Consider the following 24,296-nt stretch of genomic DNA (forward strand, 5'->3'; position numbering starts at 1 on the left):
GTTGATTACTCCTCGTCATCAGGGGACACAGCGATACTGTCCTAACGTTTCCCTTTCAGTCCCTAACTGTAAATGCCGTTACATTCATGTACCCAGACGCCCCAACATTCATTAAAAACAGGAGAAACGTTCCAGTGACCCACGGAACGGCGGCAGGCTCCGATCCATTTATTATTCCTTAATTGGCAGAATACGTAACCATAACAACACGAGTCGCTGTACGTGAAACAAGCCCCTGAAACGTAATGTTTTATACGCACCCGGGTACCATGTTTTCCTTATTAACCCATTCAGTATCTAATCTGCCTGTTGTTCCAGACCTGAATCAGTCGTCGGTCTCACCTTAGATGCAGGAGCCATATGTTTATCCCATGCATGTTTAAATCCCCATCACTGTCTTACCCTCTACCACTTCTGCTGGGAAACTGTCCCACTCATCTACCACCCCCTCTGTAAAATGAGCAAGCAACAGCCAAGCTCCAGCGTGTATATCCAGTGCACTTTGCAACTTCTAAACAATGACAGCCTAGTGACTTACCCCAGGAGTACAAATACCATCATCCTCAGATCAGAGTTCGAACAACCAGGCTGGGCTGTTTAACCCTCTAGGTGCCAGAAGTTATTCATCTCTCTGCGTTTTCCAGGGATTCGTAGATTTATTCTACCTCTCTGAAAACCTCACGTGCAAATATGGCTGAAACGTAACAATTTATAGTAATTATTCTGCCTGTCATTTCATTAAATTTGTTTTTTTTTGTGTATTTTACAGGTATAATAATTATAATAGATCACAATGACAGTAATAAGGCTTTTAAGGTCTAAATGCAAATATTTTTGTACAGTGAGGCGAGTATTGTATGAGTGCATCGTTTTTATTTTTTATATATTACAGACAGATGTATATGATTTATCCGAAAAAAATGTTAATTTTAAATATTAAAATGGATTTATGTAACAATCGCTTCCTGGTGTATCTGGCCCTAGTCGGGGGTTGAGAATGAGTAAAATACGTTGTTTTGAAACTTTAATTACAAAGATTTAGGAACAATCTTTACCATCAACAGCTTAATTCGGTTAGAAGCGCAGAGTGTGACGGCCCCTTCCGGCCCATCAGGTCTGCCTCGTTTTCCCAATGTAAAGACTCAGACCTTAATCAGTCGTCGGTCTCGTCTTAAACTCAGAAGCCATATGCCTATCACTCACTGCATTAGCCTCTACCACTTCTGCCAGGGCGCTGTTCCACTTATCTACCACCCTCTCAGTAAAGTAAAAATGTCCTTACGTTACATCTAAGCCTCTGATCCTCTAGTTTTAGATTATGGCCTCTTCTTCTAACTGGAGCGAAGACACTGCCTGCTCCATGATACACGACCGATGGTGAAGCATGATCATTACATGTGACATTTCACCGTATGTCAGAACAGGCGCTTTATAATAATGATGTCAGCGAACAACGAAGCTCAAAAACTCAATTTGTATACATTTATTATAGAAAAGTGCATCATATAGTTACGCGAAACCTGAAAATGGATTCATAAAGTCCTTCATTGTTTTATTTAAACTACAAAACACGAAGTGCATTCTAAAGTATGCTTCCCGAGATCAGGGAAGGGCATCAGCATTATTATACACCAATACCAGACACAGCCACTGGGGGCGCTGCAGCCATCCAGCGATAAATCACAGCACTGTCCTGAATTCATCAAAAATGAAACTGGGCACGTGAGCTTCCACAACCTAGAAAGGAACAGAAATACATCAGCGGGGGAAATCCAGACCGGCACAATACATACGAAGCGTTAATATATTCCTATGTATGGGTTTACAGTAACATGAAAATAAAGTGATAAGCGATGAGAACCTGCTACGCTTCCAATAATACAGAGGACAAAAACTGTGAATCAATGTACACCTGTTGGGGCATATTCACTAAGGTGAGAGTCGCAGGTGTCATCTCACCAACTTCACTTTACATTATGAAGGTCCGACCCCAGCGAGCTTCTGGTCTACGAATAGCTTGGCTGGCCCTGTATAAAGCATATTTACGCTTGAAGTCACGTGATTGAAGCACACATTATCCAGGGCCAGCTCAGCCCTTCTAGGTGATAAATATGCCAGGGATGGTCCTTTATAATGCATAGAGAGTGCAGGGGGGTCTAAACCCCAGCTCTCCAGCCTACTCCTCCCTTTACTGAATAAAGCCCCTCCATCCCGAGGTATTTGCATTTCTGAGAGAGGAAATCTATAGGCTTTTTGCACTAAGTTTAAGCCCCTAGGATAGGATTTTTTATATTTCGCCTGCATCTACTTCTACAGCAGGACTGCTGGGTCTCATGTAGCGGCGCATGCGTGCACTGCCAATTTGAACATGTGCTCTACCGGCGCATACTTTTTTCCCCTGTATTCGCTGTATTAAAAAAAAAAAAAAAAAAAAGTGCCACTGCGTGTAGGGGGCCACACCAGCCACCAGATTCCACGTCAGACAGAGTCTTCCTTGGCATGGCTGTTGCTTTAGGAGACCGGTTTGGCTCCCTAACACCCCTCACCGGTAATGCCTTCCAGCCAAACACAGCCTTTAAAGAGAGTCTTACATGGGTGCGATCTCCATCCCATGCTTTCGGGGAGCGATTTTGCTAAAGAGTTGATTTAAAGGGTAGCCATGAGGTCCAAACTTGTTCGGATTTATTTCGTACAATCAGATTTGCCGTGTGCCGGTTTGGCGCAAACAAGATTTTCCATTCAAGGAAAAACGTCTGATTCTTCTGTCTGGAATACATGCTTTCTGATGGACATGATGGGAAAGCCAATCATTTCCAGCAGCGGGCTTTAGACTTAGAGCTGCTTAATAATAAAGAATGTTTGATTATACTTTATTCCATTACACCGAGCTTAGAATCCAGCTACTTACCCTTCGGGGCAACTTCGCAAAATGTATATAATCCTCGAGGAACATAAGAGCTCCTACGACATCGGCTGGCATTTCAGGGATCTTCTGGCTGGAAGGACATACAAATTACGCTTTACCATGTGGAATCATTAATATATATTTCAGAACGATCAGATTCGCCACCTCGTTCTGTGTAAAAAAGGTAAATAGCATAAAAAAAAAAGTCACCTAACTTGCATGGAATGCTGTAAATTTAGAGTTTAGCATTAAAGGGAACTGTCTCTGTTAGCATAACTAAATTCATTTATGTTAAATTTTTATTACGATTCCTATAGTTTGTGTTTTATGCTGTCAATTTAATGTTTTTCAAGATATTTTAACGCTCGTCGTAGCTGGGCCAGCATTATTTAATCAACTTCCTGTTCTGAAATTCTCTCTCTTCTCCTGACTCCGCCCTCACAGAGGCTGCCTGAGCCAATCAACAACAATCAGCAACTTAACACTAGAGAGAGAGCCTAATGGGAATAATTAATCAGGAAAATAAGTTTTTCCCGTAGTATACACAGTATGTGTTTTTTATTTGGATTTGGTATGTGTGACAGATCTGCTTTAACCTTCTTAGCGGCTGCTGTGGTTAAACTAGAAAGAGGAAGCCACGTGTGTTTCAGGACCCATGACGTTCCGTGTCATCCTCTGTGATTTAGCGAGTGCCATCATGGAAGTCTCTTGCCGTTTACCTTGTACTTTGCTCCATGGTAGAGCGGATGAACTGCCCGATGAGGGCCAGAAACTGCTCTGTGTAACGGGAATGGAACTGCTTGAGTAGGGTGAGGATGCCCAAGACTAACGGAGGCCAATCGACGGCATCTGCCGGTTTCCTGCACGTCATCCCTAGTAACCAAACAATACATTACAACAAGATCTCCAACCCTCTGAAGCATTAACCAGCCTCGTATAAGGAAAGCCTTAATGAGAGGGGTGTTGGTCATTTGGCCAGCCACGTACTCGTATGTGGTTGCCACTCAAAAGGCATAATTTAACATAACAGAGCAGCCATCCCTCCACCTACATGCAGTTCAACGATTGAATGTTCTTATCACTCGTACAACCAGATTAGAGTACCGTACCTAGCTTCTTGTTGTACTGCAGCTTCTGCAGCTGAGCGATTAGAAACAGGAAATTGGTGATTGGGAAAAAGGCCAATTGCTTGGTGGTGATGTAGATCTGAAAAGAGGAAGCAACAAAGTGATCAGCACTGATCAGGTAAGAAGAAATCCGTTTAATGACTGTTAAAAGTCAACAGTGATTTAACTTAACAGGTCGGAACTCACCATGCAGCTGTGTACAAGACGGTACATTAGACTAATAGAGTATTTCAAAGTGCAATGTACTCTACAACCACAAGAAGTGTGCCCTCCATGTGTGTTTACAAGTGAAAGGGTTCTGGATGGAGCACAGATGCACCAGCTAGACAGGTTAAAGCGCTTTCACAGGAAACATCAGCAGGGCAAAGAAACGGGGGGGGGGCTAATTACATTAACATGCGTGTTTATGTTCCCCATAATTCTGTATGCATGTGCATCCCGCTCAGCAGATTAAAAAAAATGTCTTTAACAATATATTTTCAAGCATACAGAAGTACTTTCATCGGGATGCTGGATTTGCTTTAATGTTTCTAATTACAATATTTATCTAATCAAGATACATAAACGAAAACTACGCCAATTGAGAAATCCACACATTTTCTGTATGAAAGTTTCCTCTTTATATACGGTTTCAAGAAAAAGTGAAATATATAGATATATATATATACATATATAATGCCACTACGTGTTACACAATACTAAGGAGAAACCCTTTCCACGCAGTCAGCAGTCAGGGGATCTTACTTTGTTCAGAGGGTTGTGGGTGCCGGCAGCTTCCAGGTACGCCGTGATTTCATACAGGAGGGTGTTGTCTTCTTTCGGACAGGGCAGAGACGGGTCCTGGTAATGGGCTTGAATATCAGCCAAAATGGCTCTAAGAATGGAAAAGGGAAAAAAACATTTTTAATAAAATACCAGCAAGTTAAAAAAAACTTTAAAAAAATCATGAATACTATGTGATATAATAGGTGGGATCTGTAACGGTCATAACTGATCAAAATTATATATTATATATATGAAAACTCTCCTAATGTATATATCACATGGTACCTTAACTTCCTGTTTGCATCTTTACTCCTCCCATTTATATACATCCAAACATGACTGCGTATTCCAATACTTATCGGAACGCCTGAAAAGAAGTAGAGCTGGGCGTGACAGATAGGCAACATAATGACTGTCCTGCACAGCTCCCCCTGGTGGTCACTGAATATGCACTGACTGCTTAAAAAAAAAAAAAACAACCCCGAATTGCACTAATTTTGGCAGCTAAAAGTAGCCAAAATACTCATGCTTTCTGTGAGCGTGGGGGTCTGCTTTGCCCCACTGGAACTCTTGCACAAGCTGGTGGTGGTATCGTGCGCATGTGCAGTGCTGTTCAACAGTCACATGGACCCCAAACACAAGAGTTGGGGGAAAGTTGTAGTTTCAACACCCTGAATAATTTTTTCTGCCAGACGGTTGAGGTGGCCCTGCACAGTGCATTGTTCAATCAGCGAGGAGACGTAATCACGTAATCTCTGCTTTAAATATGCTTTATACAGCGCCATCCAAGCTATTCATGGAGCTGAACTCGCCAAGGTCGGCCCTTCATAATGTCAAATGACGCCAGCCAGGTGAAACTGCAACTCTCCTGTCTATTTAGTGAATGAATTCCTTTCCCTATCCATGATGGTGAATTTCTGTTAAACTAGCAGACATTATACTGTCAACAAATATTATAAATAAATAAAATCAAGCTAAGGAAGCCTTTCCGATGAACATGGAACACGTCTGCTTCATAATCAGGGACCTGAAAGGACGGCCGCTCTTGTCCTGCGTGTTATTAAGGGTACCGGGCATGTATGTTTCAGCACACGTCCCATCTCAATAAAGAACGGGCTCTCTTACTCATTGAAGTTCTCCAGCGCGGCCGCCAGGTGTTTGGAGTCGAATTTACAGGAGTAGTTTAACTCGTTGGCAATCTGACGCCTCAATATCTGCATCTGACCCACCTGCCGAGAGAGGAAAGAGGCAGGCGTGTCTGGTCAGTATACATCGCCACGGAAACCATACAAATCCAACAGGAATAAATACTATACAGATTATGGGACACAAGGGCATAGGTGCTGTATCTCCCCCAGCCAACCCCCCCTCTGCAGTGCTGTCATCACCGATTAGGGATATGACATCATATCCCTTCGCTCCGCCTTTTAAAAGAGCAGTAGTACACTATGGAAGCAGTGACGACTCCACCGTCCTCCATAGCGTTAATTGGTCGGTTGGGGAATCGGTGATCTCCCTTTTAACCGACCCGCTGAGCAGCGGTGCTACAAGGAGCCTAATAGGCAGGAGAGCAGCTGCTGCCCCAATGGACCCACCAACATAGGGCTAAACCCACCACTGACAGGACCCGGCCCGCGTACTCCCTGACATCACTACGCATCATGAAGGTTTAAACCGAGGACGCCAGCAGACGCCGTAGCGCTGTTACAACAGGGAAGGGTAAAAATATTAAAGGTTTTACCATTTATAAGGTTTTATTTCAGCCTTACCTACCTTCATAATGGTCTCGAGATACACAGGCCAGATTTTCTGGGTTTTTGCAACTGCAGATGAGTAAATTTTGGCAGAATTTGCTGCAAGAAACAAAAAAAAAAAAGTAACTTTAAAAAAATCATAAAAACACTTTCAGAATATAAAAAAAACCCTATCTGCTCCCCAAACACCTATTACAAAAGGGCAGCGAGACAGATCCGATATCAATGGAGACGTGACCGACGCCACCCAAAAGTTATAGAGAGAGCTTAAAATAATTTCCATAAGCAGCCTGAGTCCTGAAATAATAATAATAATAATAATATAATCATAATTTTTTGGTAAAAAGAAGACTTCCCCATCATGGAAACTTACCCACGATGCCTTTCAGCGGGGTGGCCACTTTCTGTAAGGCTCTTAGTGATTCCTGGGCTGTTTTGTCCTTCAGGATCAGCCTCTGATACAGTCTGAGAAAGCTCTGAGCAGACAAAGAATATCTAATCGGGTTAAAGTATGAAAAACTTTCTAAAAAGACATATTTAGCAAACGTATGGGGGACATGCTGGGCAGAGGTAAGATGGGGCTCCCCCTGGGGGGGCACGCTGTGCACAAAGAGGATGGGGCTCCCCCTGGGGGGGGGCACACTGTGCACAGAGAGGATGGGGGTCCCTCTGGGGGGGCACGCTGTGCACAGAGAGGATGGGGCTCCCCCTGGGGGGGGCACACTGTGCACAGAGAGGATGGGGCTCCCCCTGGGGGGGGCACACTGTGCACAGAGAGGATGGGGGTCCCTCTGGGGGGGCACGCTGTGCACAGAGAGGATGGGGCTCCCCCTGGGGGGGGGCACACTGTGCACAGAGAGGATGGGGCTCCCCCTGGGGGGGCACACTGTGCACAGAGAGCATGGGGCTCCCCCTGGGGGGGGCACACTGTGCACAGAGAGGATGGGGGTCCCTCTGGGGGGGCACGCTGTGCACAGAGAGGATGGGGCTCCCCCTGGGGGACATTTCGTGCAGTGAAAAGGCTGAGCTCCTCCTGGCGGATTTTACCTGTAATTCTTTGACAATCATAAAGCAGAGCAGTCTGTCCAAGCCGTTCAGCCCAAAAGTCCCCAGCGAGTCCTGGATCTCGGAGAAGAGGTGGTTGTTGGTGACTTCTTGGTGAGTCTTCATGTCGTACCAGGTGTTCATCTGGTCTATGTAACAGGTCACCCTGGAGAACACAAACAGCGGCTCAGCACCGTAAGACTGAACGGCTAACACAGCGAGCTATAGCGGGGCTTTACCGACCTTAAAGCTCTCTGATCGTTTTATTGATCTTTCCAGAATTTGCCCCATTTATCAGATAATATTTGCTATAATTCACATTTAGAATCAAATAAATTCCCGATCTGCTGCGCCGTATTCAGCTGGTTAAATGACGTTTGTTTATATAGCGCCAGCAGATTCCGTAGCGCTTTGATAATAGGAAATCTTTACAAATGTCCAGAAACATTTGAAGGAAACCCCTGATAAGGTTATGACGTTTTTACTCAATGTCTTCACCTAGGAGTCCGGCTTTAAATGCGCCGTCACTTCTAGAGAAGAAGACAAAAAAAAAGTTTTAATTTAATTCAAAACTACCCATAGATTTTACTTTTAATTGTTTTGGAGCAGAGATTGCGGCAGAACCAGTATTCTCTAATTAAATTTACTTAATTAAACTTAATTCCCCCCACCCCACTCTTACAAAGCCTGCCAATCAAAAACAAGCAGCAACCGAGAGATAACTTAATGGGGACGGAGTAAGAATTTTATAGCTACTCCCGACAATGCACCTTACATTATATATTTATATATTTTTATTAATTCCTCTTAATCACACAAACACAGCAGAGAAACATTTAAGAAGCCTTTTTTGAAGCAGGTTCTATGGCAACAACCTATCAGCGCCTGCTATTGTGTCGTACGACAATTAAGTGTCCCCAGTACAAAATAAATAATCAGGGTTAATTTTACATGATTATTTATGGGACATGTTTTGGCATCTGACAGCGCTAGGATCGGTGTCCCCGATGCCAGTAGCGTACCTAGCGGGGGGCGGTGCGCACCGGGTGCCGCTCATCAGGGGGGTGCCAACTTGCTGGCACCCCTCCAGAGACGGACAGTAATGTCCGCCGCTGGAGGAGCAGGCTCGCAAGGGAGCGGTATCGGAGGTCTTTAACAGACCACCGGCTCCCTTGAGTGATTTTAAGACGGTTCAAGGATTTCCCTTGAACCCGGCTTAAAATCACTCAAGGGAGCCGGAGGTCTGTTAAAGACCTCCGATACCGCTCCCTTGCGATCTGCGCGGCAACAGCTGTTGTGCGCCGGGGTTTGTTGTCAGATCCCGGCGCACAACACTGAAGCCGCGCCCACCGCTGCCCGTGCCCTCTGACCCGGAAGAAGACAGAAGAACTGAAGAAGAAGAGGAGCGAAGAGCAGGAAAAGGAGCTGTAAGGAGAAAAGAGGAAAGGTAGGAAAGCATACAGTGAGAGTGGATTGGTGTATGTGTGTGGATTGATGTATGTGTGTGTGGATTGGTATGTGTGTGTGGATTGGTATGTGTGTGTGGATTGGTATGTGTGTGTGGATTGGTATATGTGTGTGGATTGGTGTATGTGTGTGGATTGGTGTATGTGTGTGGATTGGTGTATGTGTGTGGATTGGTGTATGTGTGTGGATTGGTGTATGTGTGTGGATTGGTGTATGTGTGTGGATTGGTGTATGTGTGTGGATTGGTGTATGTGTGTGGATTGGTGTATGTGTGTGGATTGGTGTATGTGTGTGGATTGGTGTATGTGTGTGCATTGGTATGTGTGTGGATTGGTGTGTGTGGATTGGTGTGTGTGGATTGGTATGTGTGTGGATTAGTATATGTGTGGATTGGTATGTGTGTGGATTGGTGTATGTGTGTGGATTGGTGTGTGTGGATTGGTATGTGTGTGGATTAGTATATGTGTGGATTGGTATGTGTGTGGATTGGTATGTGTGTGGATTGGTATGTGTGGATTGGTATGTGTGTGGATTGGTGTATGTGTGTGGATTGGTATGTGTGGATTGGTATGTGTGTGTGGATTGGTATGTGTGTGTGGATTGGTATGTGTGTGTGGATTGGTGTATGTGTGTGGATTGGTGTATGTGTGTGGATTGGTGTATGTGTGTGGATTGGTGTATGTGTGTGGATTAGTATATGTGTGGATTGGTATGTGTGTGGATTGGTGTATGTGTGTGGATTGGTATGTGTGGATTGGTATGTGTGTGTGGATTGGTGTATGTGTGTGGATTGGTGTATGTGTGTGGATTAGTATATGTGTGTGGATTAGTTTATGTGTGTGGATTGGTATGTGTGTGGATTGGTATGTGTGTGGATTGGTATGTGTGTGGATTGGTATATGTGTGTGGATTGGTATATGTGTGTGGATTGGTATGTGTTTGTGGATTGGTATGTGTTTGTGGATTGGTATGTGTTTGTGGATTGGTATGTGTTTGTGGATTGGTATGTGTGTGTGGATTGGTATGTGTGTGTGGATTGGTATGTGTGTGTGGATTGGTATGTGTGTGTGGATTGGTATGTGTGTGTGGATTGGTATGTGTTTGTGGATTGGTATGTGTGTGTGGATTGGTATGTGTGTGTGGATTGGTATGTGTGTGTGGATTGGTATGTGTGTGTGGATTGGTATGTGTGTGTGGATTGGTATGTGTGTGTGGATTGGTATGTGTGTGTGGATTGGTATGTGTGTGTGGATTGGTATGTGTGTGTGGATTGGTATGTGTGTGTGGATTGGTATGTGTGTGTGTGGATTGGTATGTGTGGATTGGTAAGTGTGTGAGAGTGATGGGTGTTATGCTGTACCATTTCCAATGTATTTTTCATTATATAATTATGCTCTAAAGTACATCATAACTCCCATCACTCTATACTGTTCCATACAGTGGCAGAGCTGGGAGACAGAGGCCTTGCACCCCCACCGCAGGACTCCTGAAAGGTAAGTGAACTTCAAAGAGGGAGAGGGTAGATAGTTAGGAGGGGTAGATAGGGAGAAGGGAGTGAGAAGGGGTAGATAGGGCAGAAGGGAGTGAGAAGGGGTAGATAGGGCAGACGGGAGCGAGAAGGGGTAGATAGGGCAATCATACTCCTATCATGCCAAGTCTGCGAGTGCCTCCTGGAATCTGGGTATGCCTGGGCATGATAGGAATGTGATTGCTGTTAACAATTATATATATATATATATATATATATATATATATATATATCTATATATATTGTTATTTAATTGTTTTGTCCTATTTTGGTGTGTTACTTACTTTAAATAAAAGTGTTATATTTTTTTATGGTGTGTGTGGGGGGGTCATATTCAGTTTCGGCCAGGTAGTTTTAAAGTGTGTGGGGGGGGTGCCACATACAGGATCCGCCCCGGGTGCCAAATACTCTAGGTACGCCCCTGCCCGATGCTGCATTTAGATACATCCGTGTGTAAATCCTCAGTGTAGGTGGAACGGCATCATTAAGCTATCATCGGGCTCTGCTGCTGCTGCTCTTCTCTACTCACTTGGGATCAGTAATTCTTAGTATTTCTCGACACAGCCGTCCGATAAACGTCACGGATTCATCCACGGGAGGGAATTTGGGGATGGGGATGTGAGTTGTCTGATACATGCTTTGCCAATCTTGGATCTAATGGAGGTAAAAGAAACGTTGTTAGAATAAAAGCCAACAGTCTCTCTAGTTTGAGTTTCTCAAACCTGGATAATGCATTGAAGGTCATGCCTAGGAGGAAACTGGGTATAAGACCTCAGGACCTATTTATATCTTATTTGTAGGTTTAAATAATCTTTTCCAGAATCCTAACCCATCTCCTTCTTATATATTGAAACAACCAACGCCTACATAGGCTTACATCATGTGCTTACATCATAGGTGCCATTACGTTAATGGACCCCAGGACCCAACACAGAAACGTAAAAACTATGGCATGAAGAAATAACAGAAATTTTATATGTTTATTTCTGGAACCCGACCCAGAGAACTGCCCCGGCTCTATCTTGCAGCATGTGACGTGCGTATTTCCTCCCCACTTGGAGCCACAGACCTTTGTCCTCAGGAAGTTGTTGCATTCCTGCTCCACATTGTAGTTGATGATGCGAGAAACCTCCTCCTGCCAGATCTTCAAGCCGTAAATGCTGACGTAGTCCTGGATGTACTCGAACGAACGATGGAAGCCGTCCATGGTGGCCGCCATTTCCTTCAGCTTCGGGAGCAGTTCGCTCGGCTACAAGGGATGCAAGCGAGGAAAAAGTTACTAAGCAGGCAGGTCCAGAATGTATTATTATATTATTATTATTATTATTAAGTACCCCGATGCTGCATGCTTTAATTAGCTCTAGGGATTTAATTCTCTCTCTCTATGAATATGACCTTATAGCCAACCTATTTCACAAACCTGCTTTACAACAGCAGTAGTATATGACCTGGTTATTACTACACTCGGCGAACAGATTAAATAGATCCTTACTGGAACGTCCCGTGATCACTGCCAACACAAACATAAAGCTGTATGATGAATCACACTCCATTTACTATACGTTCCTGAAACAGATCCCACGAAGAAGGACCAACCAAATAAATTATCCAAGACAAACCTTTATGGGATGAATAGAACTGGTAACTATAGGAAGAAACTGGTTATATCCGTACCTTGGCTTTGGGGTTAAATATCAGGCCCCTGTGTAGTGCTAAGGCAACCCTTTTAACAAGCTCCTTCCTTATACCGTCTTCTAGAAGCTGTTTTGGGTCCACCTGAGAAGAAAAAGAGAAGCAAACGATGACCCACAGATGCCAACGTAAGAGGACTTGTGTAACAAGATTCTCCCAAGGGAACACCAGCCAAGAGTTCATATCTAATATTCCTATATAATAACAAATTTAATGACTAATACGTGAAAATTCTCTGTGAAGGGTCAACCAGTCCTGTATACAGCTCTATTTACCGGTGTGAACCTTTTCTTTTTTTCATCAGGCTTACCTTGATTATACCAACCAGGGTGGTTTTCATCATCAAAATACCTTCGGTAAAAATGGAGATGGCGTTGGTCAGTCTGGCAACCTGAAAGAATAAGTGCAGTGCCATATGATGCTGATGGGGAAACACAAACAGTCCAGAGCTGACTTTCCATTCATTGGTATCTTTAATTGAATGGATTCCTTTTATTTGGCAACCATAGAAAAATGATGTAAAAATGCATAAGGTTTTGGGACCTTGGAGGTCTCTTCTTCTGGCGCACGTACCAGAGAGCCCTCCTCACCCGGTCCTCGGCTGCTAGAAACCACCAGTACTAGGAGGCCATATAGTGTCTCCCCGCACCTTGTCTCCCCGCAGCCATGCATATTATCCATGCGGTGTGTGCCCATCTCACCTCGTATCGCGCCCCGAGCTGGGCGTACTCTCTCAGTTTATCTTTGTCCAGACGTGTTGGCACTTCGATAATGTCATGAGTTTGCAGCTTAATGATCTTGGCTAGAGAGGTGAACATGCTTTCTGGGATGATCTGCAAAACCTATGAGACAGAAAAGCTATGGATTACCAGACCTTCAGAAAACTAAGTCCTCTATGAACTAAATCTCAGCCGCGGGTATAGAATATACCAGATAAAATGGTATAAAAGCTGTCATTTCACCTACAATGCTTAATTTAACTAAATACATCATATTCCGTGTACTCTTGAATGCCTTAAAACCTCCCCAAAAATAATTATTCAAAGGGACAGTCTACTGCTCCAACCGGCCTTGTTGAGTATATATGAATATTATGAGTGCTTAGTACTTATTCATGAGCACTTTCATATACATTTTACATAAAAACCTCTCACCTTCGGAAAACTGTGCAGCTGCAGAGGAACTCTCCCGCTGCGAACAGTGCAGATGCACACAATCCCCGCAGGAAGCATCCCGCTTACATCGATGGAAACTCCAAAAAGCGGGGCCTTGGAACGTGTTTCTTACCTTTCTGACATAGGAAACCAGTTCTCCGGAGTAATACTGGGATACGCTGAGTAGGTCCGGACTGTTTGCCTGGTTTATCCGGAGTAAAGGCAAGTCGAGGGCAGATGCCAACTTAAACACAAAAAACATACAAATCCATAAACTGAGCTTTAAAACCCTTAACATCACGGTCTTTTCTGAGTAAAAATGATCAAAAATAGCAAATACATTTCTTCTGCAATACACAGAAATTTAACTATTCAAAAATATATAAACAGTGTTTTTAGCAGTGCATAGGAAGCTACCCAAAGAATCAGATCCAAATACAACGGCATATAATACACCGTAAGAGAACGCAGGGGAATTAAAACCGCATTTGCTCGATATTGTTAATTACATACTTTGGAAGATTTGTGGGTTTTCAAATTGCTTCCTTAAAAGCACAATGTGTACTTTGCCGCACTCCAATTAATTTTAATTACATTCTGGTTCTTTTCACATTCTTCCACTGTTGCGCTCATAGTTCACTCGCTCACCTTCAGGAATGTAGCTCTCAGCTTGGTGACCATGGACGGGTTGGCCCGAATGCTCTCCTGCATTATGGATGTGAAGCTGAATAAAGTTAAAACAAATATCCAACATTTGTTCAAGTAAAACACCAGACAGCCTTTCCATTCACTTGTCTATATAATGGGCCCTTTCCTGTTCTGTACCTTTTGATGAATGGAGGTGAGAAGCGTTAAAAAAAGAAAAGATCACTTGCTGAATTGTTATTGAAAAATTTATAGGGAAATGTTGTTCTCAAAGTTTCCTGTTTTTAAGCTCCCTCTTTACCCTGGTTAAACTAATTATATATATATATATATATATATATATATATATATATATATATATATATATATATATATATATATATATATATATATATATATATTATATATATATATATATATATATATATAAATAATGTATTACACTGCTCCCGGAAAACGAGAAGTTAACCTACTGAACCTGAAGTCTGACGGATAAGTATACAGCGCGCTAACGGACTAATGTTAGTTCTACTGCAAACCTGAAGGTCATTTAAGAGTTTACAAACCACATCGAAGTGGGCAAGGTGGGCAGGGTGAAGAATGCATGATGACGTATCCTAAAAGGTGCCTGTTCTAACCTGTCAATCAGCTGCCAGGCGTAAGAGAGGTCACCCACGATCTGCATGGTGATCAGGACCTCCTCTTTGATGTTGATCGTCCGGATCATCTGATGAAGGAACCTGCGAGTGTCCGCCAGGAATTGACACACCTGAAGATTAGACTCCAGCTGGTGGAACTCCTGGACCTGGAGAATACAATAAAAAAGAAAACAAAGCATGTTACACTGATCTGGAACTTTCTTATATATACAAGTTTATCTTAAAGCAAACATTTACATGCATGTATACCGCATTATATGGAAATTTACTACGGCTTGTGTTCTGTTTTTGCAGCCTGAAGAAGACACTTCACTTTGACTCCCACCTCTTGCCCATGAAGTGCACACATATGTGATTATCAAACATAATAAGAAGAATAACCAACGTGTTGCTTGGAGAGAGAAATCTGTTTCCAGCTAACTGACTACAAAAATAGTATATAAAAAAAAAAAATACAAACAAAAGAGTAATTTAGGGTATAAAATCCTCGGTTTAGTAATACTACCTCTTCAAGAGCCTGAATGAGCTGGACTGTTTTTCTTCCTGCAGCGGTTGAGTCGTCATAGTTTAAGGAAAGTATTTGTTTGGAAATCTCCCTGAACCAGGCTTGCAAATTTTCTAAGGATGAAAAAGAGAAAGATTCACCGGCGGAACATCACATTCGTATATATAAAGAGTAGCGATCTGGATATATTGGAGAGTTGCACATAGAAGAGACTGAGAACGATAAGACTCTTCATGGTTCTTCTACAGTGTCACTCCTTATAGCAGACAGGAATATAGACTACCATTTTTATTATATATTATGTACAATATTATTTGCTAGCTTTTGAGATTTCTTCAGTAGGAGTTTTGGTTGCAGATGTAGTGTCCGCTCCTCACACTGCACTACAGACAGACTCCATAACATAACGTGTTCTAGTTTCCAGAAGAGGAACATCGTACCATTCTTTTCCACCCTGGTGAGAGGTTTCACTCCAGAGAAGACATCCGCAAGTTCGGTCATTCGCTCAGACCCTTCTTTCTTGTAGCTCTCCCACTTGCTTTGCTTTTCCGACAGCATTTGTTTAAACATCTGAAAAGAAGAAGTAAAACCGATACATTAGGTGGAGAGATCCCCCTTAGATCCCACATTGCACTATATACCAAAATGCAGAGCTTTATACACAAACAGCACAAAAACCATAATGCTCCACAACATAAAACATAAAAATCTGTAATATCCATTTCTATTCGGCTGAACAATATTCTAACTACCACACTGTACTTCCGGCCATCAAAACGAACATTTTTTGAACACCGTGGTTTTTTTTTTTTTAATTTTTTTGCTGTTCTGGCAAATTCAATTAATATCTTGAATTATGAAACCCAGATAATAAAAATATTCCTACCTCCTTCAGAATGAACTCAAACTGGGCCGTGTCCAGCAGCAATTGGAACAGGATTTTGACGTTATACTTGGAATCGGTCAGGACCTGGTCTTTCACTTGTCGAAGGCGTTTATTATTAAGATCATAGACTAAGAGAAACAGAAGTAACTCGTTATCAAAGGCTTTAGTTGTCGGATTTACTTGCAAAAGGAAAAACAAAGTATAGTAATTTAATATATGTTAAAGTGACACTACTGTGTCCCACGGTCCTCCTAAACAAACAATGCATGTGACAAAATGTAAAATAATATATATATTGACCTTAAGGAGAAGCTGCAGTGCGCCCCAACATTTCACGCCACTGATTGGCTGCTTGAAGCCAATCGGTGGAAGGACACAGGGGTCTCTGCGGACCCCCCCTATGCATTTGTAAGGGGGACATGTAAACTTAAAGGGACTTCTCTGCTTTAATATGCATTAAAGTTCCTTTACATTAAAAGGACTGACATTAAGTAGCCAGGAAAGAGAAACATTTTAAACACACTTGGCCAGGAAACGCCTATCTAAGGCATCAATATTGGGGATTCCAACAAACTATATGGCCATAAATTGGAAAATTATTAAAAAAAATGCAGATTATCCCAGATCACTGAAGAAGAAAAAAAAACCTGGAAGCATCTACTGTCCGTTTGATTTTCTTTGGTAACTGAGCCTACCTGAATCCGCAGTGTGCAGCATGAGCCACCGGATGGCGACGTTGCAGTCGCGGAGGCAGTTTAACAGTTTGGGAATGTTGTCCAGAACAAATTCCTCCCGCAGAAAGCCCTCCTTAAGGAACTGCTGGACTTGGGGATGCAGGCGTTCAATGATTTGCGCATATCTGCCTGCCTGCGAAGAAATAACACACAGAAGTACGGCAAACACAAGAGACTATCCTGCCTTCTGACGGACTCATCAACAAGCAAAGATCTGATTTCTTGTTCGGTTCCTTAAGATATCTGGAAAAGAGGAGAGTGCCAGCGGCTGTACCTGTTCCTTGATGTTAGGTAGATCCAGTGTATAATTTAGGGCAGTTTTTGCAGCTTTGTATGGTTCCCAAGCCTCCATCAGATTGACTGTGATGCCCATGTAAATACTAATAACCTAGAAGACAGAATAATTACATTACTTGGGAGAACTCAAAGTATTATGAACACAAAAACAAGTGCTTGTAGAAAATCAAGCGGATCAGATGAGCCATTTTGTTCTTGTGTAGCGAAGATAAAGGCTCTGGGTGAATATAGGGAGTGAAATGGTTTTACTGACCGAAGTAAAAGTTCTAGAAATTAAAGTTTAGTGCTCTTCACCCACAGAATGCATGAGATGCCCCCAGCACTGGAGCCGCGTGACTCAATAGCCCTCCCTCTGGAATCGTGTAATAATGGAGGACCTCGGCTTTCATGGAATGGTATAGTTTGTCTTGTATGATGTGAGGTTAATACTAATTTATTTTAACACTCAAAATGCACCTCCTAAAAGCCTACGAAATGTTTTAAGAAGGGTATGGAGACTACACAAGGATGATGCCTATGGACTCACCCAGTTATCTGGGAAATATTTATCCACGATCTCCCTCATCTTGGCTTGATGTGTGTGGAGTGTTGCCGGCTGGAAGTAAAGGATCACGTATAGGATGGCTGCTTGCGTGGCGAGAGCGGTGCTTCGGTGCTCTGGCAAGGGATAGGCAGACACCTATACATAAAAAAATAAATTAAAAAAAAGACCATGTGTTACGGGAACACCGTGATAAGGACCAAATACCGGTGTCATCTGCGATTAGACTATCACAAGATCCACCAATCACTGAAATGAGGACGGACTGTTTTTATTGTAGAAATTGTGACGCTGTGTTGACAGGTAAGAAATAATTATGGTCAGGATAGTCAGAATTCCCCTTAAAATGCAAGTAAAATAACGAGTAATAAGAGCCCAGCTCCAATCAGTAGGGACTCATCAGCTAAACACAGCCAGGCGCTTCTGTATCCGCGTCTCCCGACCCAGTAGCTAGAACTCGTTGCATTTGCTAGTCTGTCCATAGAAAGAAGCGAGCAAAAGTGGATTTGGCGGATATTGGTAGGTTTGTAACGGTAATATCACCTGATTGTAGATGTCATCTGACCTCAGCCTGCCAATCACCATGCTGATGAAGGTTTCGCTGATGGGTACCCGGCTGAAGTAGCTCTCGGGGTAGTTGGGAGGCCTTTTAGACCCAGGTTGGCTTGAATAACCTGTGCTGCGCAACAGCTTGCAGATGTCATCCATATTGGAGTCTGCAGAGGATCTCGCCCCACTGAAAACAAGAAACAAAAACATTTAAATATCTTTTAGAGGAAAAACATTCACACAGCAAGATGATGGCATTTAAGCTCTAAAGACTTCAGGGTCTTGTTGCGGTCATTACTGGGGGGCTACCTGGCTTCCAACAGCGTCCTCACGAACCACACGTGTGGGGGGCCCCCCCAGCTACAGGTCCGCATGCCCGAATGAATGGGACACACGCCAAGCTTTAACGCTAATGGATGACGCTATACGAACTCAACAAGCACATCAATCAGTGGTTGGTTATACCGATGCCCCAGTGGAAGCTTTACATGCCACCGCTATCCTGAGTTCCTTCCCCGATTCATTTGTAGACCCGACTCTGAGCTTTGGATGGTCCCTGGATTACGTCTCCTCCGTGGGGGGGATAACGTGACCCACCGATATACAGGAGCTTCTTACCTGTATCGGTAGTATGAGACCAGCATTCTCTCTCGCACCTCTCCTTCGATCTTCTGATCAATCACCAAGAGCATCACGCCGTACAGATACAAGGCTTCGCACTGGTTAAAGAGACGTAAAGAGCTCAAATATTTATATATAGATTAGCGGGAAAGAAAACACAAAGTATGATTCAGTATGGTTCAAACAAGGCTGCCACTTTGTGCCCCATTCTCCCAACACGAATACTTTCAAAGTAATAAAAGTGATATTTGTACTTGATCTGAAATTTCTCATAGCCCTTAAGATATGTTTTTTTGAAAGACAAAGTGATGCCAAACTTTTGAACGGTAATGTCTTAAATATAACTCTTTAAATCAGAAAACCAAGTTATTTCTTAAGACCGAAGCATTTATACGGCGTGTGCACACAATGAATTTCGCTCTAGACTTTATTTATGTGGCATTTATATAATGTTGGCAATCACTGCTGTGTTATTTAATAAAACAATACATAATTGTACTCAGGATACACAGGGCAGGACAGTTCGATGCAGAATTATTCCCGGTCATGGTAATACTCACCAAAAGCTGCTTCCCGTCCTCATTAAGGAGAACAGTTTCCAGGGTTTGCTGGATATAAATTCCTTCATTAAGGTCTTCAAGATACCTAGAAAATGCACACAAGAACATTCGTGTAAGAAGGGGGAATACCCCCAAAAAAGATATGTTTGATGCCCCCCTAAACTAAGACTTTGCATTTTAAAGACCATGAGCCGGTCCGTTGTTACCCCTTCCCAGGAAGCCGTAGCAGATGTTACAGAACAAAATAATCCTTGGACATCTTGTGTTAACCGAGAATAAAAAATACATTGATTTACTAATCCACTTTGCAATGGATTCCAAGATACTTTATGAGGATAGACTAACAGGCGGTGTGACTGCTGCAGTGTTACTGAACGAGGCTACAATTTGACATTTCTGTTCAGGCCACATCTTAAAAATTCCTGTATTCATTAAACCCATCTTTATACGACTAACAAACAAAATAGGACGGAAAGGTGGCAGAAAACTTCACTCTGGGGGCGATAGAGGAGGGATGGGGGCGATAGAGGAGGGATGGGGGCGATAGAGGAGGGATGGGGGCGATAGAGGGCCGTTGGAACATAGGAGTGATGGGAATGATAAAGGGCCGTTGGAACACAGGAGTGATGGGAGTGATAAAGGGCCTCTGTACGCCTATGAAGAGATTCCATAGTTTCCAGCTACAATAGTCATTTACAGCATTAACCAAGTCTGCGCTGGATTTCTGATCCATTTCATGTTATTGTAATTAACAAAACATACCCCAAACTCACCCCACCCAAGGACTGATGTCATGACACTCGTGTACCTGTTTAGATCTACAATATATTTATGGACGCTTTCGAAAGCCAGATAAAATCTTGTTAATATCTCAACGTTGTTTTCTCGGAATTCCTCATCCAGATCCTGGAGTTCAGGTTTGGCCTCCAAGCGCCCCTCGCAGTTCTCCGGCCCCTGATTAGCAAAGTAAATGAAAGTAAAAGGCAGTTACTGAGGTTTTAAAGCTACAAGGATAGAAAGAAAACAGAATTACGGTATGAAGACAGGTTTCCCAAAACCAAATCCGTATTCTCTGGAACCAGTCACAGACAGCAGGTAAAACCCGTGTCACTACAGATAACATTCATCGGTGCTGCTCCAATAAACCTTAGCAGATCCATCATTAACACAGAAGGGTCTTCATGCTTTTGCGTCACGTGACAAGTTGGGTAAAATTTTACTTGAATAAAGAATCATTTCTCTGAAGGTTTTGTGCTTTTATTGGTATTAGAAATTATTTTCCTGATGCTGCAAGGGCTACACAATGAGACGGGGGCAATGTTCCCTGTGTTTGTGTGTTATCCTGAACTCAGCATTACGAATACTAGTTTGCCTCCTAACTAGTCATGCTAGTCATGCCTCCTAACTGTCCCACTTTGCATGGGACAGTCCTTTTTTGCCGCTCTATCTTGATGAGCTGTATCTATGTCCTCCTTTTTAAGGACAGAGGTAGAGCTCGACAGGACAATTTTAGTCTCCGGTGTCAGGGACGTCAGAGAACTCATACTGCGCATGCACAGTAAAGCTGCCAGTTTGAGTGACTCTCTACCTCCCAAGCTCCGTATGTTTGAGTACGTATTGGCCTTTTCTTTAATTTCTCACAAAAAAAAAGTGTATGAAAGGCTATGCCTGCCATACGCTGCACCCAAAGAAATGCCGATTATTGCCGGCACCTGCGAGTAGCGCTCCCTTTTCCCTTCTTAAGTTGGCATTTAGTTACAAAAGCGTTAGATTGGGCAAAGTAGACGAAAGAGCGCAATTTGGTGAGAAATTTTCCACATGATGATAATGGGGATTATTTAGAAAAAGAAAGTGTGGTATTTGCAGCTAAACTGAGTTTTTTTTTTGTTTTGTTTTTTTTAGCAAAGTCAGTCAATATAAAAACTAACTGCATAAATAACAAAATGCGTGGATAGTACAAACATTTTGGATCGTTATTCTCACGAGAAAGAAAAGGTTATTGCCTTTTGGGGGATCTTTTGTGTGTGCAAAAAAAAAAAAATGTTACTTCTCCTGATCAAGAAATTGGCAGTTTGGGATGTCAAAGCATCATTTTTTTTTAATCTATTATTTATTTTTTACAACAGGACGGAATGATGCAGATGGATTCACAGAGAAAGAAGTATTCATGCACCTCCATGCAAATCTTTTTATTTATTTTGTTGGAGTCCCTCCTTGTTTTTGGACATTTGTACAAAGTAATTAAATTGGCAAATTTCGTACAAATTTGAACGGCCAAGTCTACCACGTACCATCTGACGCATCGTATAGTCAGAAAATACAGCCGCAAACTGAAAAACTAGGAAACGCACACAGGTCATCTAATGCTCAAATCTTATGATGTCAACTTTAATTAAAACAAGAGCATAACACGAAAAGAACCTCACCTTGAAGTAACTGAAATCAAATATAATTTCTCCATATTTCTGCTGATCTGCTTTGTCTTTTAGTCTGAAGACACCAGGTACAAATTCTGAAAGCCTCAACAGTTCTGCAATGATGGCATTGCCCCGGGAAACAATCCGCAGAACCGCCTGGCCGCAGTGATTATTCTCCGCTAGGAAATCGACCATTTTAGTTTAGCTCCGTAACTATGACGGTGATGAATACTGGAGAGGGTATCCCTTCTTCCGAGCCTGAATGAACGAGACAGAATATAGACAATCATTATAGTAAGAGATGTCATATACAGTGCCAAGAAAAAGTAAGCGAGCCCTGTGGAACGTCCAGCTTTTCTGTATAAATTTAAAATATGATCTTCATCTAAGTTGCAATAATGAACAAGCAACCTGTTCTAACTAATAACACACAAATTATTTTATTGTTCTTGCCCATACTGAATACGTCAATCAAAGCGTGGCTCTAGGCTAATCACTTCAACAAAAGCTAATTGGAGTCAGGAGTTAGCAAACCTCAATGAAACGGGACCGGAGACTTATTTTAGAGCTAGTTTGACTCAAACATTTCGCGTTCCCTATTCTCAAGTAGCATCTGCTGATGTGAACCATGCCTCACCAAAATAATGATTATTTGCATAAACCTGGAAAGGGTTACAAAGTAATCTCAAAGAGAGATATTCATCAGGCCACAGTTAAATTGTTTATAAATGGAGATGATTTAGTACTGTGGCTACTCTCCATAAAAGGGGGCGCCCAGCTAAGATGGCTCCAAGGGCACACTGTATTTGTCTATACTTGTGACTTAGATGTAAATCAGATCATCAGAAAACAAGGACATTCCGGAGGTTTTTTTTGTTTTTTTTTATGCCACTGTAGATAAAAAAAACATCCAGTTTTCATGTGCATGGGGACATTTTTCAACAAAAAAAAATGTTAAGTATGTACAGGATAAAATCTTTCTTATGAATAATGTTGCAGGGCATTCCTTAAAATTCAAATCCTTGATCTATTGGGTTTCCCTCTAAACGACAATAATAAAAACATTTTAGTGTTTAAAATCTGGGTAATTTGGCGTCTTTGGGTACAATAACTGTACATCTATGAAATATTCAAATATATAAAAGTTTGCAAGCGATATTTACACCAGAAGATGCCATATACCGTTTAACGGAGTATACATGAAAAGGCGATATATGTTATTTGACTTGTTACAACGTTAATAAAACGTAAGCCCCTCCATAACACCGATCCTCCATGCATTTCTGCCCTCATAAGAAAATACTCTCCTACTCAATCCTTACATTCTTCCCGTGGGCTAAGGCTCTCCTCACTTATCCCGTCTACAAGATTTCACTCAAAACCCACTTCTTCAGAGAAGCCGCACCATAACTTCCCTGTCACTGATACGACCACCAAGCTACCTCTCACCCGTCTCTGTGCCTTATGTTTGTCAGCCCATTCCCTCTAGATTGTAAGCTTGCGAGCCAAGCCTCTCCACCTAATGTATCGCTTTGTCTTAGTCTGTCAATTCTAGTCTTGTCATATCCCTCGAATATATGTATTGGGTTAAGCACTGTGTAAACTGTTGGCGCTATATAAATAAAAGATAATAATCTGTAAAATCAAATCAATGCTACATGGAATGGCCTCTCAGAGCCTGCAGGCTGCGCTAATACATAAAGGGCCTGTAAGATATTCAATAATGTATCAGTTACCAAACCAACCTTCATAAAAAGTCTCTCCAAACCAGCGACAATGTATTGTTTCTTAAACCGCACCGTGCATTATTTTTTATATAGTGCTATCAGTTCCCGCAGCGCTTCTTACAGTCCCTACATTCATCCCTGACAGAATTAGAACAGACCGGCGGAGACGATCCAATACATTAGATAAAGGGGCCCGGCTCACAAGCTTACAGTCTGGTGCATTCACTGCAACCCTGTACCATGCATTTCTAATATGCAGCTATTATTAAAAAGGTAAGGGGTATACAGGCTCTAGGCTTGATTATAATAGGGAGGTGTAGCAATGAATGGTCTCTTAAGCAATGATGGCTGCCTCTCGGTACTCCAGAGGATGGGGTTACAGTCCTCATGATGCAGACAGTTATCTGGAGGGCTAAACACGACAGAAATCGCGCCCCAAACAGATGAGGTATCAAAGGGTAACTATAACTGAAATAAAGTGATCCCCAAGCCCGGATGAGACTGCATGAAGAATGGTGTAGGGGGTGGGGGTTGGTTTAATGCATAAATATATATAAGTAGTGTATTTACAGAACAAAGAGCTGGCTTCACCCGGTGTTTCCGTGATCACGGCGCATACCCTCCACAACACGGCCTCGGTGCACTGGAGGAAGCTGCGGGAGACACTGGCGCATTCACAGTGCCTGACATCCCAGTCACATGACCCGCCAGCCCTCACA

The 24,296-nt window shown here is 42.6% G+C and overlaps 1 protein-coding gene across 1 annotated transcript; it reads right to left on the reverse strand.

Moving 5' to 3' along the window:
* Nucleotides 1-1,468: 1,468 nt before the first annotated feature.
* Nucleotides 1,469-24,292, reverse strand: WASHC5 (WASH complex subunit 5). The gene is made up of 29 exons (XM_053466436.1): nt 24,148-24,292; nt 21,860-22,108; nt 20,242-20,387; nt 19,434-19,518; nt 18,871-18,971; nt 18,247-18,439; nt 17,689-17,841; nt 17,140-17,253; nt 16,827-16,998; nt 16,132-16,259; nt 15,686-15,815; nt 15,246-15,358; nt 14,720-14,886; nt 14,085-14,160; nt 13,570-13,680; nt 12,984-13,124; nt 12,593-12,673; nt 12,265-12,366; nt 11,660-11,839; nt 11,120-11,244; nt 7,599-7,761; nt 6,925-7,027; nt 6,571-6,650; nt 5,923-6,026; nt 4,777-4,906; nt 4,015-4,111; nt 3,625-3,778; nt 2,909-2,996; nt 1,469-1,737 (listed from the first exon to the last, which is right to left on the reverse strand). Exons 2-29 carry the CDS (start codon nt 22,043-22,045, stop codon nt 1,681-1,683), a joined length of 3,480 nt encoding a protein of 1,159 aa, XP_053322411.1. The 5' UTR covers nt 22,046-22,108; nt 24,148-24,292; the 3' UTR covers nt 1,469-1,680.
* Between the last annotated feature and the right edge of the window lie 4 nt (nt 24,293-24,296).

Source organism: Spea bombifrons, chromosome 5 (genome assembly GCF_027358695.1).
Source record: "Spea bombifrons isolate aSpeBom1 chromosome 5, aSpeBom1.2.pri, whole genome shotgun sequence".
Lineage (NCBI taxonomy): Eukaryota > Metazoa > Chordata > Amphibia > Anura > Pelobatidae > Spea > Spea bombifrons.

Excerpts from the sequence above, each read along its gene's own strand:
- WASHC5 (XM_053466436.1), bottom strand. The coding sequence starts at position 22,045 with ATGGTCGATTTCCTAGCGGAGAATAATCACTGCGGCCAGGCGGTTCTG. Across the intron at positions 15,359-15,685 it reads CACCAGGGTGGAAAAGAATG|AAAATTTGCAAGCCTGGTTC; the intron begins GTACGATGTTCC and ends TTTCATCCTTAG. Across the intron at positions 4,907-5,922 it reads GCGCTGGAGAACTTCAATGA|AGCCATTTTGGCTGATATTC; the intron begins GTAAGAGAGCCC and ends TTCCATTCTTAG.